General features: G+C 35.6%; 4 protein-coding genes across 5 annotated transcripts; 2 read left to right on the top strand and 2 right to left on the bottom strand.

The window, feature by feature from the left end:
- The first annotated feature begins 652 nt into the window (after positions 1-652).
- LOC125210619 (diphthamide synthesis DPH2 family protein) lies at positions 653-5336 on the top strand. Its single transcript, XM_048110159.2, has 10 exons — positions 653-786; positions 908-1038; positions 1194-1378; positions 1820-1928; positions 2372-2717; positions 3017-3154; positions 3414-3529; positions 3615-3721; positions 4166-4302; positions 4859-5336. The coding sequence occupies exons 2-10, from the start codon at positions 958-960 to the stop codon at positions 5110-5112; spliced, it is 1473 nt and encodes a 490-aa protein (XP_047966116.2). The 5' UTR covers positions 653-786; positions 908-957; the 3' UTR covers positions 5113-5336.
- A 920-nt stretch (positions 5337-6256) lies between these two features.
- On the bottom strand, positions 6257-9309 carry LOC148930739 (2-methoxy-6-polyprenyl-1,4-benzoquinol methylase, mitochondrial-like). 2 transcript variants are annotated; one of them, XM_089067346.1, is made up of 8 exons: positions 9114-9303; positions 8810-8936; positions 8623-8684; positions 7863-8021; positions 7583-7727; positions 7221-7292; positions 6678-6786; positions 6257-6526 (listed from the first exon to the last, which is right to left on the bottom strand). In XM_089067346.1, exons 1-8 carry the CDS (start codon positions 9196-9198, stop codon positions 6425-6427), a joined length of 861 nt encoding a protein of 286 aa, XP_088923472.1. In that variant the 5' UTR covers positions 9199-9303; the 3' UTR covers positions 6257-6424. The 2 variants fall into 2 exon arrangements, with proteins under 2 accessions (XP_088923472.1, XP_088923473.1); XM_089067347.1 differs by lacking the exon at positions 7221-7292 and having other exon boundaries at positions 9114-9309.
- Positions 9310-10053: 744 nt separating this feature from the next.
- Positions 10054-11818, bottom strand: LOC148930738 (uncharacterized). Its single transcript, XM_089069454.1, has 2 exons — positions 11136-11818; positions 10054-10480 (listed from the first exon to the last, which is right to left on the bottom strand). The coding sequence occupies exons 1-2, from the start codon at positions 11599-11601 to the stop codon at positions 10401-10403; spliced, it is 546 nt and encodes a 181-aa protein (XP_088925580.1). The 5' UTR covers positions 11602-11818; the 3' UTR covers positions 10054-10400.
- Positions 11819-14302: 2484 nt separating this feature from the next.
- Positions 14303-17192, top strand: LOC148930737 (protein ACCELERATED CELL DEATH 6-like). The gene is made up of 4 exons (XM_089067906.1): positions 14303-14391; positions 14935-15649; positions 15726-16258; positions 16339-17192. The coding sequence occupies exons 2-4, from the start codon at positions 14980-14982 to the stop codon at positions 16957-16959; spliced, it is 1824 nt and encodes a 607-aa protein (XP_088924032.1). The 5' UTR covers positions 14303-14391; positions 14935-14979; the 3' UTR covers positions 16960-17192.
- The last annotated feature ends 1298 nt before the right edge of the window (positions 17193-18490 follow it).

Here is an 18490-nt window from a genome sequence, read left to right as displayed (position 1 = left end):
TGGAGGTGTTCGATTTGCAAAATTGTATCTTGAATTAAATATGTAGTGGGTTTGGTTCATAAGATTAACTCCACACTCATTCTTAAAGAATAGAGAATTATATATAGACAATTTCTAATTGTTTGATATCATATTTAAGCTTAACTCAAAGCCCAATATAAGACAAGGGCCCTAACCAATCTTACCAAAATTATAACATTAACTATGTTTATGTATCCCACCAATTTGTCAAGTTAAGCCATGTTATTTAATATAAAATACAATTTTAGACAATTTCTTTTCTATCAAACAATAACGAAAAAAAGTCATATCTTTGCATATCTTGACATGAAGCCCGTATTTCTTATCTGATTTTACATATCTTCTTATATCCCATCTTTTTTATCAAACGAGTCCTTAAGTATAAGTAGTCATAGCTAATCCTCTCCAACTAAATAATCTCCAACTAAATAATCCCAAGACTCAATCCTAAAAAAATACTATATACTACACAATAAACCCTTCAAAATAAATACTCCTATCATCTATTTACGCATTATAAAAGTTTATAACCTATTATTTAACTTTACAAATTAAAATTAATTTTTCTTTTTTATCACACTTTTTGGAAAAAGTATTTATTTCAATATTAAATTGGTAAAAGAATACTAAGAATAAAATAAAATAAACAGCGAAACTCATCTTCTCTAGGCACAGCCGACCACCACCGTGCCGCCTCTGACCGAGCCGCCGTCAGGCCCCACACGAATTCCCTGGCTAGTTGAAATTGAGAATCTGCATTATCAGGTGCAAATTTCACGTCTTTAAGTTGAATTCGTTGCGTTATGTGTTCTAGCTTCTTTTAAGCGAAGTCCGTGATTTCTATACCTAATTTCCGAAGGAAATTTTGAATCTTTTTCTTCGACAGGGTTGCTGCGATTAGTCTTTCTCTTAATTATCTCTTAATTTATTCTGGCCATGGAGTTGGACCGCAATTACGAAATAGCTCGAGTAGCGGAGTTCGTCTGTAGTGGTGGCTTCACTAAAGTAGCTCTGCAGGTAGCAATACACGTTGACTGTGTGTGCGTTTTTCTCAAATTGTTCTGTTTGATGAGTTTTTTCATGTGTTGTTTTGAATTGTTGTGTTTGGTTCTATATTCTCTCTCACTGAATTATACATTATTGTTGTTTTATGTTTGATTGGATGATAAAAGTTCCCGGACGAGCTACTCAAGGATTCTATGAAGGTGGTTAAAGCTCTGCGCCAGGAGCTCGATTCATCAGTGAAGTTGTATGTGATGGCTGATACAACTTACGGAAGCTGCTGTGTCGATGAAGTTGGGGCCGCGCATGTTGGTGCTGAATGCGTCATTCATTATGGCCACACATGCCTCAGCTCGTTAGTAATGTTTTGATGCCAAGGGAGCATTAGTCATTTGGTAGTTACGTGATATTTATATGGTTGGATCTGTGTATGGAAATAACGAGTGTTAGCCCGTGAAATGGTTTTGCATTTCAAATTTCAACTAATGACTTTTACTTGCTATTTCCATGGTAATTTGGGCTAAGAAGTTTCTTACATTAGACGTTGTGATCTTTAAGCTATATTTGGACCAATCCTTCTATGATTGATTGAGGTTGCAAGTGGCTTGCTTTATCCTTAGGCTTCTGATATACAAACTTGTCTGGGGAATATTGTGTTAGTATTAGGTTTTCTTTAAGTTAGTTAGTTTGTAATTTGTGATCTCCATATTCTTCTTCTCAGGACATCAACTATGCCTGTGTTATTCATTTTTGATAAAGCTTATGTAATTTGTGATCGCCGTGTTCTTCTTCTCAGGACATCAACTATTCCTGCGTTATTCATTTTTGATAAAGCTTCGATCAGTCCATCAGATTGTGCAAGGAGTTTGCTTGTTCATGGCCTGAAAAGTGGCAAGCCCATTTTGGTACGTTAGTGATGCCTCACCATTTGGTTTGCTGCATGACTGCATCTACACTGTGTTAGAGGGCTAAAACGTGGAATTATAAATAGAAGGTGTTAAGTGACTCCTATCCCATCCCTAGACACACTAAGATTCTCTGTTCATTTTTTTTACCATTTCAATAATATTAAAGACAGCATAGATGTCTGGTGATTAAACTCTGTCTTACTATAAGTTTATCACATCATATAAAAGTGTTATGGGAGTTTCAATTTTCCGGTATCTTATTTGATCTGTTCTGACTACACAGCATATAGCTGCTAGCTTGGTCATAGTCTTGCTGATAGCTAGTTTATATGTGCCCAATGTGCCCAATGAGTCAGAAGTTCACGAAGGCATAATGTATAATTTTTACTAATCTCCGTTGCATGGACATTGTTTTTTGATCTGTTGCTTATGCTAACTAGGTTCTAAGTGGACTGGAATATGCACATGCAATACCAGAAATCAAAAAAATGGTGGCTTCTGATGTTTCAAGCATATCCGGATCCACATTAGAACTCCTTTACGCTGATGTATGCTGTTCGGTCATTACCCCATCTGAGACCTGTACATCTGCAAACCAAATTGGAGCTGGTAGCCAAGTTGTACAAGAATGCCCTGCTGATGAATCTGGCCAAACTTATAATATAGGAGGTTTGAGCTGGAAAATTCCTCAAGGACAGAAAATGGAGGATTATTTGGTTTTCTGGATTGGATCGGACAGTCCAGCATTTGCAAATGTTGTATTGACTTTCAATAACTGCGAAATCGGTAATAATTCTTTTTAGCTTGTTCACCTTCTCGATAAGGAAAGGAACATGAACTCTACACCATGCAACATTACTGTGTTTTTCCTGTCAAATTAGTCAGGAAAATTGTATTCATAGTGTGTGGAGTAATGTAGTTTTCGTTTAGGAGACCTCATTTAGTAGATGATTCCAGGAACATCTTTTTATCCTTGCTCGTGTTGATAATTGGACCATTATGGTCTTGCCCATGCCTTTATCTGCTTTCCATCCTATATCATGTTGTGGTATTTTTCCCGAACTGATGTTTTGCTTTGTTTTTAGTCAGATATGATGCAACAGAAGGCGGCTTAGTGACTGATGTATCTCAATCAAAAAAAATCCTTAGGCGTAGGTATTATCTGGTCGAGAAAGCGAAGGACGCCAACATGATTGGGATATTGGTTGGAACACTTGGAGCAGGTATTGTGTGCAAACATTCATGAGCTTTCCTTGTCATAAAGTAACTGTTTTTCCTTGACACTTAACTCAGGTTTGAGTTACTCTTGTATAAGTGTCCATGATGTCTTTTAGATGCCACAGTCAGTGTTTAATATCATCCTGTCAGGATTACACACTACACGTTTATGATGTCTTGCTTCTTGTTTAACTTCCTATCTCTTGATCTAGTGCATGATTCATCCCAAAAGGCTAATGCATTCCCCTGCAACTGTTATTTCAGCTGGTTATCTACATATGATTCATAAAATGCGGGATTTGATAACACAAGCTGGAAAAAAGTCTTATACTTTTGTAATGGGCAGACCAAATCCTGCGAAATTGGCTAATTTTCCTGAGGTAAACCTCATTTGTGCATGCTGACATTATTGCTTATTTCCGTACCTTGCAGTGGTAATGCTGATATGCCATTTTCACCTTGCAGTGTGACGTCTTCATTAATATCTCTTGTGCACAAACAGCTCTGTTGGATAGTAAGGAGTTCTTAGCTCCTATAATTACTCCCTTCGAAGCCATACTTGCTTTTGACAGGTATCAATCCCTGCAACTTACTGATTTTGATTGCTTCATTAATTTTAGTTAAAATGTTTGTTATGTAATATTCATTGGTTATCGTTCATCATTCTTACCTCTCCGTGTAAGCTAATCTATGTATGGAGCCTTAGTAGTTCATAATTTCTAATGATGGAGTACTCTCTTAGGTATTATGTCCGGATTAAGTCCAGATAAAGAAACAAGGCATATTGGAAATAATTTGGATAATTGGTTTCCATCTCGAAGTATTGCATTCTCGTTTCTAATTTTTATAAATTGTTGTAATTTCCTGTGACGTTTCGTGAAAGAACTTCATGCTAGTTAAAAATCAGAAAAAATAAAGTGATTCTATGAATGCAATGTTTGTATCTAAGAATGCACCAATAAGTTTGCTATCCTATTCATTCTATGGGTGATCATACATTTTATTTCAATTTCCAGGGGAAGTCAATGGACCGGAGCATATGTAATGGAATTCAGAGATTTGATTGCTTCAACTCCTGTAGAAAGGGAACAATCTAAAGAAGCACGATTTTCTTTCATTCAGGGTGGTTATGTTGAAGATTTGGATCAGCAAGGTGCTTATTCTTTGACTTATTTTTAACTTACTTGTCTCTGAGGAGGTTAAGGTCATAATAATCGAGCCAACCAAAATTTTCTCGCCAAATAAATAGAGCGTGTGAGTAGACTTTTCATTTTGTTTGGCGATAATTCTACTCCATATACAAACAGCCCAGTGTTAATTGAAAGATGCTTTTGACACAATCATATACGTGAAAACTCAGAGATAACTTTAGGGGTTTAAAGAAGGGTTGAGCTGGCTTAAGAGTAACGTAATTATGCTTGAGAGATGCTTGATTCTAGCTTGAGCTTAAGCTTAAGCTGACTGAGTTTGATTTGAGCTATAAAGTGAGAACTTAAGTTGAGTACTAAACTCAATTATCTATGTCAAGCCTGTAATTGAAACTTGAATTAGAAAACTTAAAAGCTTCCTGAGTTTAGTTTCGTTGTATCGAGTCCCCAGCCATTTAACTCCCCAGTCTGATGATGGATTTCACTTTCTAAAATGTTTTCAATGTTCAGAGAATCTTTCTAGTAGTTGCTGACATAAATGCTACCTAATGTCTCGAGCAGATGATGACGAGGTAGAGAAGGATGAAATCCTTTCACTGGTGAATGTCACAGAGAAAGCTTTGCAAGTGCGAGATGAAGAATCCCGGTCCGTCATGAAGAATACGGCCAAGTCAGGTGCTGAATATTTTGCCAGCAGATCATATCACGGTCTAGATATAAACAGCACAGATTCGCTCCCGGGGAAATTTTTGGCTGGGAGAAGTGGCAAGGCTTCGGGATACAAGGACGAGAAGGCAGAGATATCTCAACCGTAATATGTATTTCAAGCGAAAAATGCAATGCTCGTCTTTGTTTACTGTTGGACAGGTGAAGCTCATCTGCTCGATAGATATTTGTGTTGCTCGATAGGTAAGCTCCCCATATCGCTAGGATGGCCTAATTTTCCCTTCGGGTCAGCCTAGAAGTCGGGCCACCCCCCTATCTGCAGTTTTGTTGAAGAAGTTGTATACTGATGTCCTTTTTAGATTTTTTTTTTGAACTTTTTTTTGTGAAATTTCAATTTTAGCTAAGCCTTACATTAGATTTGGTAGCTAGGGGTGGAAATACGGATATCGGGTATTGGATTTACCCATACCCGACCCGATATCCGCCGAATTTGGATACCCAATATCCAATTTTATGGGATTGGGTATTGAAATATAAGATAAATCGGGTATTGGATAACCCGAATGGGTATCGGGTATTACCCGAATATCCAATTTATTATTTAAACCATATTTTAAATCAGGTTTAGCTATTTTGCATTAAATATAATCTTATACTTTAAAATAAAAGTGATCCATTTTTTTTAGTTTTATACTATAAAATAAATGAAACATTAAAGATATTAGTCAATTTAGATATTTCTCTATTTCAATTAATATACTCCCTCCATCCCACTTAAGATGATACATTTTTTTTTAGTTTGTCTTAATTAAGATGACACATTTTATTTTTTGGAAACCCTCTCTCTCCAATTAATACACCCAATCATTTTTTCTCACTCATATTAAACTATTCATCTTTCTTTCTCTCTCTATTTTAATACTTACATCCACCTTTTCTCTCTCCAATTAAATACTTTAACAATAACTCCTAAAATCTTGTGCCGACCAAGAAATGTGTCATCTTAGCTGGGACGGAGGGAGTATAAAATTTAATTTTTTAATTAATTATTAACACATGTAAAGAGTCGGGTATTTGGATACCCGATACGTCGGATATGAATACCCGGGGCGGGTATTGGAGTACCCGAAAATATATCGGGGCGGGTTTTGAATAGCCATTTGATAATTTTCGAGTTTGGATATCCGGTTTTTTCGGGTCGGGTATCCACGGATACCTGTATTCCCACCCCTATTGGTAGCCTTCCATCCTCCATTTCAGCTCAACATGATCAAATCAACCAAGAAAAGGCAATATTTCAAGTTTTTATATTTATTGGTAAATGAACATATTGTTTAACCATTTCAAACAGTAGTAGTAGTAAATTATATCTACACAACATCTGTGAGCTATTCTATTTCATCTAAGAAACAAAACAGGAGTAATCTAAAGCAAACTCATCAAACAGAAAGTGAACAGAACCTAAAACTTGAGTCCTGAATGGATGGCGACGACACCTCCCACAAGGTTTTCATACTCGACCTTTTGAAAACCAGCTTCTTTGATCATTGTCGCAAATCTCTCCTGCAGTTGCAGACAATGAGAATTTTCCAGCAATTATCAAACAGGAAAGTATTAACGATCATTAATACAACAATGGAAAAGTTAAAAACAATGGATGTTACAATGCCTGAAGAAACTCGGCGGGTTTTATGAATCTGTAAAAGCACTTTACCTGTTTGGGGAAGCGGCGGATACTCTCTACCAGATACTGATAAGATTCACGATCACCTGCAACAAGCTCTCCCACTTTCGGGATTACTGCAAATGAGTAATAATCATACCTGAAAGACAAACATTGATCAGTAACTATCAGAGGATATATATCCAGGGCAAAAATCTTTCCTAAACAGTACAACAGTGAATTATACAATTAACATCCATTTATTTAAAATATGTGAGAAAGAATCATCGAGTTCAGTTGCCTTGACCAATATCCTCACCATAAGACTAGTGATTACCAACGAAATGCCACCTATGATTCAAGATACAATCTCACTGAAACATCTACCATTTATCGTCATAAGAGACGAAGAGTTTGACTACACATAAAGATTACATTGATGTTTAAGTGTAATTACATGGTAATGAGTAATGACTATGGCAATGCAACATAGTATTTAGTAAACAGTATGAACCAAATAAAGGTAACATAGCATTTAGCAAACAGTATGAACCAAATAAAGGTTGTATCATAAGGTACATCACTAACACTTACAAATCTTTCAAAATTGGAAGTTCCACATGGCTGAGTTCGAGACAAAGAAATCTCCCCCCTGGTTTAAGCACTCTTGGAAGTACAATAAGCACAAGTTAGAATGTCCAAACTAGCTTCAATCATGTAGAAAAATAAAAAAGGAAACTCTAGTTTATGATATCCAAAGTATTACTACATGTAAAAATGTCAAAACGCATAGATTTCTCAAATTGCAATCAGAATATAAATGACATCCTTAAAGAATCATATACTACTAAACAAATAGTCAATAATAAGAAATGTAGTGACGGGAGAATGCAGTATAATGTTGTAAACATAAACAAATAAAAGAAAGTAAGGCCGATATAGAATCGGAAGGTCACCTGTAAGCTTCTGCAAGAGCTTTTTCTATATGTGTTACATTCCTTATTCCAAATGCAATTGTGTAACCATCCATTGTAGCATCACCAAATGTTAATTTTTCCGCATCTCCTTCAACCCAAACGAGAGATTTATTGTCTCCCAACCCTGACAGTGATACAGGAAAACACTCTATTAAGAGCATGAATCAGAATTGATATTTTGAGAAACAATGTGTGGGATATCGGAATATGAGATTTCATTTTGCATAAGTGGAGTACAGAAAATAAAGTATTGCCATACCTCTGTCTTCGGCCCTCTTTCTGCCAACACGTAACATATTGGGGTTAATATCACAAACAAAAATTTGAGTTTCTCCAAGGAGCTTATCATCATGACTATCTCTTACAGCCCTATGTGCAACGCTATGGATACTGTCGAAGATTCTGAAAGCAACATCCCCTGTGAAATTAGAGAGTCACGTTACCTAAGCAGATTAGAAGAGAGCAAACAGGCCTAACTATCAAAAGAATAATACCCATGAAATTGTGTTCCCCTGCACTAAAATGAAAACAGAAAAGAGATAGCGAGAAAACATATCAATTTATAAGGTTAAGAGTTAAATAGCTTTTGAGTTTTGACATTGACTAAATGGCTCCAAGGTATGCATTGGTATTCTTCCTTTTTAGTGTAAATACATGACCTATATCGATAGGCCATGTAGAAGAAAACATTTTATTAGTAAAACACTACCATCTAGGGAGAAATCATTGATTCCTGATTGTCATAGTCCTTTTTACGGTACCTCAAATAGACAACGAAAAATATTACAATGAACTCTTTGACAGTAGAATGTGCAAGCTTTGGCAGCAAAATCTGTCAATCAGATAATGTTGGGAACTAGAAACGATAGAGGAAAGAAATGAAAAATAATGGTCTAACAATAACAGAGATGCATCGATTTTTTTTCAACTTCACACTTATGGCATACACATACGTTTCGGATGGAATTTCATAAACTGAACTCACACTCATCAAACTCAATTCCATAGTTATAGATCACCTGTGCCACCAGCCACATCAAGATGCTTCATTCCCGGGAACGGATTCAGCTTCGAAACCAACCTACACAAATTCGAAAACCGATAAACAACCACATTTAAAGTAAGAAACACACATGAAAATCACCTCATGATCCAATCCAGCTCAGGAAATGGAAAATCAAGTAAGCAAATAAATGAAAAACCAACCTTTCCTTCCACAATCTATGCAGCCCACCACTCATTAAATCATTCATCACATCATAACTCGAAGCTACACTTGTAAACACATTGCCAACCATCTGGCTCTTCTCATCCTCCCTAACTTCCTTAAATCCTAAAGAAAAAGGGGAAACACATAATCAAAGAATGTATTTTTAACGAAATTCTAAAACAATAAGAGTTGAATTGCACATAATCACACGTTTTATCATATTATAATCATATAACAATAAGTCAAAATGACAAATTTCGCAAAAGAAAGGGTAAAATTTATAGGGATATGAAGGCTTGCCGAAGCTAGTAGCATGAGAGTGCAAATAAGAGCACAAACGCGAATCGTTCCGCCTCAGGGCCCGGTTAATCGATCTCATCGCCATAGCTGCAGTAGTTAACGGTGATTGCTCAACTGAATTCCAAAATGTTAAATCTGAGCTCAAGCAAGCCAAATTCCAATCCGAAAACTTTTTCTAATTTTCTTTTATTTTAAGGAATTTATTCATCTATAAAATAATCATAATAGACAACTTTTGCCATATTCCTCAATCCAAAAAAATTGTACTCTTCTTTTGTGTTTTTCTTTAATTTTATCTCAATTAAAAATCTCTAATCTTTTACGTATAATACTATCAATTATATTTCATTTTTACAATTTTCAAATTTATTCTAATCTTTTTAAAATTGTAGTATAAGTTCGTTTATTGAAACCTTAATCCATACAGAAGATGATCTATTTTCTTTTCTTTTTTCAAAAATAAGTTGGGTACGAAAATACTAAGTAATTAATTTTATATTTCCGAAACAATTATCTAATCAATAAATTTGATTAGTAGAAATTGAAAGGAATTTGATATAATTTGTAGGGCAAAATTGTTAGAAAATTATGAATTTTTTATGAATTCTTATTCTAGGCTGTCTATTTAATAATTGCCCGTAAAATTTATGAATTTTAATATTTTTTTTCAATTTTTCCGAAATACGTGTGAGGCTAAATAATTCATAATTTTTCAAGCAATTTATCGTAACTATACGTTGAAAAACCTAATACACTATAATCGATACAAATAACAAAGATCGAGCATAAAACTGTGTTATAATGAGTCAACTACTATTGTCTCGATGCCGATCTAACCTTTTTAAATTTTTAAAAACTATTTATCCATTCTTTACAAATTCGACGGGCACAATTAATGTTTTGATAAAAGAGAAATCCTCACATCACATAGAAGGAATAGTAGTACAAAAACATACAATAGTAGATAGAAATGGGCATGTTACAAAAATATGCCCATATTATAACTGGCCACTTCTTATGAAATTACTCCAAGAAGTCCATATTTTCATTTTGTGATTACGTTTTTTTCCATGTTAAAAATATGGAAAAAAATAAAACAATTTATGGAGAACAAAATTGCCTAAGGGTCTAACCACGATGTAAGTGTAAATAATATGCTCGTTCCAATCTTTAAAGAATTCACACCCTTCACAATATATGATGACCTAAAAAACTTACTTCTTTTGATAATCACAGCAAGTTTTTCTCTCACACACACCTCTCTCTCTGGTAAATGATTCATCTCTTTTAAGAGGATTGCTTCACAGAGCAAGCAACGGCGAGTGCCCAATGCCTTAGCTTTGTTTTCACATGCTGAGGATCATCACCTGCGTCATATGAAATTAATTTTAATTGTTCATTTGATATTGCAATTCTAATTAAAGTTGATTTTGCTAGTCAATTCAAAATGATGCTTCCGAAAACATGAACTATTCGTTTTCTTGATTTTCCACGAAAACGAGTCTCATTTTTTTCAACACAAATGTGAATTGAAAAATTTAATGGAAGGTGGTATCATTTTTATATTAATATTATACTAATAAATAATACTAGTAGTTAAAATGAAATGATGCTTTTATTGGTGGAGGCCTAAAATGTCAAAATGGATTTTTATTAGTGGATGGATGAAGAAATTTTAAGGTTAATTGCAAGTAAAATCATAAAATTTGGTCAAATTCTAGTTTATAAAATTTAAATAATAAATTACAAAGTTTCAAAAATTCTTAATTGTTCTTCATGATTTTTTCCGTGGCAAATGTCACGTTAAATTGTTGTGTAGTAAAATTTCAATGATGTTGATGAATAGTGACATAAATATGTATTAATATAACAACACGGAGTATATGACTTCGTTAATAAACAAATTTGGAAAATGGACAATTGAGAATTTGTGAAATGTCATTATTTATGATTCAAATTTTAAAAGTTGTGGATTAGTTAGTGATTTTATAGACAATTAACCCTTAAGACAAATGTACGTACCCGGGTTGCATATCTTCCACGACTCAGAATCGCTACCGCACGAGGAGGATCGGGTCCCGAGCCCTTCGGACCCAGGGCTAGACGCCGAGGCGTTGCTGCCGGGGCTAGAGATGGGGCTGATCACGAACTGCCGGTTCACCGCGAAATAAAGGTCGAGCGCGGGCAGCGTCTGTGCAAGAAGCTGCCCGTTCTCCTCATCGAACCCGAACCCCAGCTCGATGCACCCCTTCAGCTCGTGCAGGTCCTCGTCGGTCAGATCCTCCGTCCTCCGCCGCTCCTGCTGCCGCCGCCGCTCCCACGCGATGTTGCGCGGGAGCTCGCACATCGACAGCTGCTTCGACAGGCGCCGTTTGTTCTGCCAGAACGGCGGCGCGTGCTCCAGCCGCTGCAGCTCCTCGCTCTCGTCGGACGAGGGAGGAGACGACGACTCCGGCGAGGGATGGGTTATCTCCGGTGTCTCTCTCATGCTCAATTAATTAATTCAATAATTAATTAAAATGTAGTGTTAGTCGTGAAGAAACAGCGGTGGTGAGGTGGCAACCACGGCGGTGGAAGGTGGGGGGACCGCCTTAGACCGCCGTGGAGGGGGTGGTTGCCCGGTAAATAAGGGTTTTTTTTTTTTTTTTTTTTTTATTTTTGTTTTTTGTTTTTAGGGAATATAATTATATGTATATGAAGGTTTGGGAAATGGCACCACCAACTAGAGCAAATATGGGTTTGGTGAGGTTATATGGGAAGTGTGGGAAGGGAAAAGCGGTTATTTCGCGGCTTCTTACCCTCCATTTTTAACTGTTTTTTGTTCTTGGTTTTTATATGTATGTCACAAAGTGAAGAGGTAATGATATACAATGACAATTAATTATAGGGCCTCCTTTCAATTCCACATTCACGTTTCTAGCCCCTTTCAATTCCACATTCACGTGTGAATGTGGAATTGGCTCGACCTCACGAAGAGGAATTCATTAGAACATGTACGAGTAGTAAGCACCTTTTACACGAGGATGTGTGCTACAGCGACATGTCCTATAGAATTTTCCCGAATGTTATAACGAGAATAGAGCAAGAAATGAAGAGGCCTCAACATTGCTCCATTAAGCTTATCCTCCAGATTTAGGAACCAAATGGCTTGTTCCTTCGAACAAGCCACTTGACCCAACTTCGTTGTTGGAATAAACAGACCTAAAACGCTGTCCAGAGCCCAATTGAACAGTATGCTCTAACATCCAATCACCTTATGCCTCAACTCGCAAGCGCTCGACCCATATCGCGAAATTATCTTAACCTTAATTACCAATTTTGATAAATCCTACTACTAAACACTAAGATCACTAATCAAATTTATTAAATTTATAAGATCGCTAATCAGTGAGAGTCAATTTATTTATGCTAATTGATTTTGTTTGCTTGAAACACCTTATGAAATGTTTACAATTTTATAAGACGATAATAGTAATACTATGACCTAGCTTCACAAAAGTTTGAGTCAGAGGCTAAAATTGGATTTTAATATGTGGGCCCTTGCCCGGCCTTAAATGCGCCGCCAATCAGGCCTTATAATTGATAAATGGGCCACACTAGGCCCAGACTTCTCGGCGTAGCATTTGCACGTTCTCTATCTTCTTAATTTTAATTGCATTAACTAAGAAATGATTCATCCTCAGTTTTTACTTTGAAGTGAATCTGGATTTGATTTGTAAATTTCTAAAAGGATTCAAAATTTCAAATTGCTACACATTATTGTGAATGAAAATTATGGCTAGGGGCAATTTATAGAGTAACTCATTAAGATAGTAAAAACTAGTACTCTCTCCGTTCCCTCATAGTTGAGGCGGAACTTTTCGGCACGAAGTTTAAGAAATGAATGTTGAGTGTGTTAAATAAATAGATAAAAAAGTAAGAAAGAGAAAAATGTAGAGAGAATAAAGTAAAAAGTGAATAAAATAGAGATAATAAAATAAGAGGGAGTAAAGTAAGAAAGAAGAAAAAGTTACTATATATGGAAATGACTCAACTATGAGGGAATTTCCCGAAATAGAAAAATGACTCAACTATGAAGGAACGGAGGGAGTAGTAGTAGTACTTGTAAGAAATCAAATAATCAATAGTTTGCAAGAAATCGCTGCCACCGAATAAAAGTTATCGTTCTTATTAATAAAATTTTTATATTTTGTTTTATAAATTATTATTATTCTAATAAACAAATTTTTTTCTTATAAGTTACTCCTAATTTTCAAATGAAAGTATACTCCATAAAAGTAATTTTTTTTATAAACAAAGGGTATTAATTTATTAATAAATAAAAGTTATGTTATTTTTGATAAAAATTTATTCGCTTATTCAAAAAAATTATTTTAATAAATAAAATTATTGTTATATCGGAGTATTGAATAACAATTTCCATTATTCTAATTAATACTTCACCAATCTCTAAAAATAGGAAGTAGGACTGTAGGAGTATTCAATTTTGTCTGTCCTTTAAATTATGCAATTCTTATTTAACGAACTTTTGAACAACATATCATTACTATATACTACATCATTTTATTTAAAACATATTCCATAAAAATATTAACAATTTAATATTTTATGAACTCATCATCCACTGATCCTACGTAAATAAAAACAATTAACAAGGTGGATAACACTATTTTCTTATTTTTTTTTTCTTTCTCTTACTTTATTAATTGGTTATTAAAACTCATATTGTTGTTATTTTAATTGTTATTTTAATGGAGGGATGGAGTAATAATAATTATCATGTCTTGACCAACTAAGTTTACTGAGAATGCATTGGCATGCATGTGAATGCTGAGCCAATTGGAATCATGAGAAAAGCGTTCGAACGCATGCAATTGAATTGGAACATTACAATTTTGAATGGATGAAAATATTGTATGAGTGAAAATCGTGTCAAAAACAATTTTACAGTGGGGTTGGCCGTTGGGGAGACACAAAATTGAATGTGTTCGTATCCATTTCTGCCATTCAGGCGTGCTATTGATTTTGACAACATAGTACTGATTTTTATTATTAAAAAAAGACTAAAAGTCTACTTGAAATTTTGTTAGAAAGTTCGGTAATCGGTACCATCTGTCCCTTACATTTTGTTACTATATTTAGATAAAGTGAGTGGAGTAATCATATGACAAATTTTTAGAAAACTGAGGGAGTACTTGTATACTTAGCCATCCAGTTTTTCTGTCCAATCTCGCCACTCCTTGCACTTTCAATTCAAGGGGAATTCTGCTTCATCAAGGTTTCACCATCTTCTCATTTTTTCCATTTCAGTCAATTTCATTTTTCTCTTGTACACCAATTATCATTCTTTCTTCGTTTTTTATATGCATTACTTAGAAGGATCCTAACAAGTTGGCAACATTTTCAGAATCATATTTTATCTTGAGTATATGAATTTGCGGAGTGTAGCGTAATGGGTGCCTATTGTACCTGAGACATTCTTTGACAATAAGTATTTCAATTTTTAGTAAATACTCCCTCCGTTCCACAAAGATTGTCTCACTTACCGGACATGAGTTTTAAGAAATATAATGAAAAGAGAGTTGAAAAAGTTAGTGAATGTGAGTTCTACTTTTATATATTAGTTTTATAATAATAAAATGTAAGTAGAAATGAGTTAGTAGAATATGAGGTCCACTACCAAAAATAATAAAAAGTGAAATTTGACAAATTTTATGGGACGAACGGAAATGAAAAAATAGGAGAGGGAGTAATGCTCTATTCAAGTTGCTAAGTATTTTATGTTTGTAAATATTCTTCCCAATGTCTTCTCCATAATCAGGAACATCCAGTAGAGCTCTTATTTCCTAATTGGGGTAACAATTCCATGGCAAAAGAACTAGTAGGAGAGATGGAAAGCTTTGAGAGTGGTGAAGATTCTTTAACTGTAAAAGAAAAGCACATGGATCCTGGATTGTATCTTGCAGCCATAAATGGCGATCTTTATCCCTTCAGAAGAATTCTCAATGGGATTTCAACAAGAGATCCCAAAGATGATATTTTGTCTAGCTTGAACCCTGTTGGAAACACATTTCTTCATGTAGCAGCCAAACATGGAAACCGAGATATAGTGAAATCCATAGCCAGCACAAAACCATCACTTGTCTTGGCAAAGAATTTCAATGGAGAGACTGTGTTGCATCTCGCAGCAAAAGGTGGAGATGAACTAATGGTAAAAGCCCTTGTGGGAATTCTCTCTCATAATGAGACAGAGAAGCATGATCTGCTAATGGCAGAGAATGAGATGGGAAACACAGCCTTGGATCAAGCATTGATCAGTGGTAGGGAATCAATTACTAGTTATTTGATCCAGCAAGATTCTGAGCTATCATATCACCTAAACAAGCATGGAGAATCTGCCCTTTATTTGGCAGCGAAAGCCGGTCTTGTAGAATGCGCCTCTTCTATTCTCGCACAAATCACGGATGAGAGCCGTCTAAACCTGCTTTTCAAGAATAAATCTCCCATTCAAGCAGCAATTGAGAGGAAAGGAATAGGTATTCAATAATGATTTGATTCCCTATTTGCTTGGTAGTTAGTTAGATTGGTTGCTTATACTTTCTGTTTTATTAGTTGTTTTAGAAACCATGATCAAAGAGAAGCCGGGATTAATCACAATGAGAAACAATGAAGGAAGAAATCCTCTTCATTTTGCTGCATCTTTAGGCCACCTAGTAGCAACAAAGTACCTGCTTAAACAACATGCTTTCAATGCAACTAGAAGAGACAAAAGAGGTGGACTACCTATTCATTTGGCCGCACTTGAAGGCCATGTTGACATCGTCCGCTTTTTGCTTGAAAATTTCCCTGAAGCAGAGGCACTGCTCGATATGTCTGGTTGTAATATTCTACATATTGCTGCTCAGAGTGGAAGATACAATGTGTTCCATTTCATTCTCAAGAATCCGAAATTCAAATCGCTCATAAACATGAAAGATAAATTCGGAAACACACCCCTGCATACCGCCTGCAACAATTATCATCCTAACATAGTCAGTACCTTAACCAGGGACCGGAGGGTCGACATTTCAGCAGTTAACAATGAAGGAATGACAGCTCTTGATGTTGCTTATGCAAATAATTCAGATAATATTCCACTTAGGCAGGTATGTATGTTGAGTTAGTTACCATGTGTTCTCTTTGTTGCAAAATGGTTGTAATATATTGTCTCTTTGTGTGGTTTCAGCGTTTGACTTGGGCTGCACTAAAAGCTGCATCTGTTCCTCAACATTTCTCCAAGAGAGAAGATTCATCTGCTAGAGCGGCGAATGCCCATAATGGAAGAGTAAACGCTCTCTTGGTTGTAGCAACTCTGGTCGCCACAGTAACTTTTGCAGCTGGTTTCACCATGCCTGGTGGCTACATTAGCTCTGAAACTGATACTACTAATTTGGGCATGGCGACGATGTGGAGACACACGGTATTCCAAGTTTTTGTTATATGCGACACTATAGCCATGTATACTACTTCATTCGTTGTTGTCACAGCTCTCATCTGGGCTAAGTTAGGTGATAACACTTTAGTCCTCATTGCCCTCGACCTTGCAGCACCTTTGCTCGGGTTTGCTCTGATCATGATGTCCATAGCTTTCACAGCTGGAGTTATCACAGTTGTTACCAAACTTAGGTGGCTCCAAATTGCTTTGTTTGCCATGGGCGTCGTGGGTATATCTTTCATCGCCTTATTGCTTATGCTTCTGCTTCCTTTGTGTGCATCACTCACTTCAAGGTGTCGGATACTACGATATCTTTCTTACTACCCATTTCGCTTGCTCGTACTCCTTAGCTACTTACAGAGAAATCACTGAAATCTGTTTGATTTAAAAAAGACACATAACAAGCACGGCACCCTTTATAATTCGGATACCCCGGAAAAAAGCGAGTTGGGCCCAAGCACCGCCTATTCTATATTGTGACACTGTATCGTATCTAGTTATTTAAAATTTTAAGCTTTGCATATGTTGGTGTTGCTGATTTTTATTCTTGTGGTGTTTTGTAGGATTGTTTGGTGAAAGGATTCCACTTTGATTGAGATAATTGTTCTTAGATAGCTGTTTTGGAAATTAAAGAGTTTGAATTATGTGCTTGTTTTAAGATTATATTCAGATTGTTTCGGATTACAAAGTCATGTGCCCTACTTCTATATAAATAGGCACACGAGACAGACTAGGCCCTGCAAAAACCCCGTTTGACTAGCAGCAAACATTTCAGATTCAAGACATACTAACAAGTATTAAGCATCTTTTACACGAGGAGGTGTGCTACAGCTACATGTTCTATAGAATTTTCCCGAATATTAGAATGAGAATAGAGCAGGAAACGAAGAGGCCTCACATATGTCAATGGAGCTAAAACTACAACGAACGAAACGCTGTAGTTTAAAAAATGGTTCTACACAAAAAGTTTCATACTTCTAACTTCATATTCTCTCTTTCAACACAAAATGCAGCATTTTGTTGCCGAGGATTAGGCTAGATAGATAAAAATAGTACAGACTAGTCCATTCTTTACTAAGACGGATTTGAATTTTGCAATGTCCTAAAACCCTTGGAGAAATTCTAGTACTGAAGTTCATTCCAATCATGAAAAGCAAATGGCTTCGTACAGGACTAACCGAATCAACGGGAGAGGAACATCGTCCGGCCACAAAATTACCATCCATTCTTCATAGCTCAGTCTTGTTATTCAAATTCTGCATATGAAATTTTTGGTATACAAAAACAGTATCTATTTCTGTTCCAAACAAAAGATTAGTACAATCTATTCATCAGAAACAGATCAGTATTGTGGAAGAATCATCTCCCAGTATCGATTAAGATCTCAAAGCAGAACATCTCTCAACTCCAAATCAGTAAAAGTATTTTGATGATTGAATTTGAATTCCCAAGATGCCCAATTCAATTAATATCAAGAACAGAGTGTAAAGAGAAACTCTATAGTGTAATCTCCGTAAATTTATTAAATAATTCTAGTAATCGTTTCTATCAGCTAAATAAGAAGAAAAATTATTTAAGATACAAGAATTTTTCACCTCCACCTCCCAAACTCCTTATCTCAATGCTAAAAATTCAAAGCAGAGAGAAAGCTTCATGTACTACTCCCGTCGTCCCACAAAAGATGTCATACTTGTGGGATATTACAAGAGTTTAAGAAGTTTTGTTTTATGTGTTAAATAGAGAAAGAAAATATATTTTTTATATTAATGTGAGATCAATAGTGCATGTTCTCGTGGGACAAGAAATTAGATTCACAAAACTTGACTAATAGGCTAAAATTGGATTTGAATATGTGGGCTTTTTAGAATTAATTGGGCTAGGAAATAGCTCCCAACTAATTAGA

This window comes from Salvia hispanica, chromosome 3 (genome assembly GCF_029641045.1).
Source record: "Salvia hispanica isolate PSC_SH4W2 chromosome 3, Shi_PSC_v1, whole genome shotgun sequence".
Taxonomy (NCBI): Eukaryota; Viridiplantae; Streptophyta; class Magnoliopsida; order Lamiales; family Lamiaceae; genus Salvia; species Salvia hispanica.
Note: the sequence above shows the minus strand (reverse complement) of the source record. Positions and strands in the feature narration are given on the sequence as shown.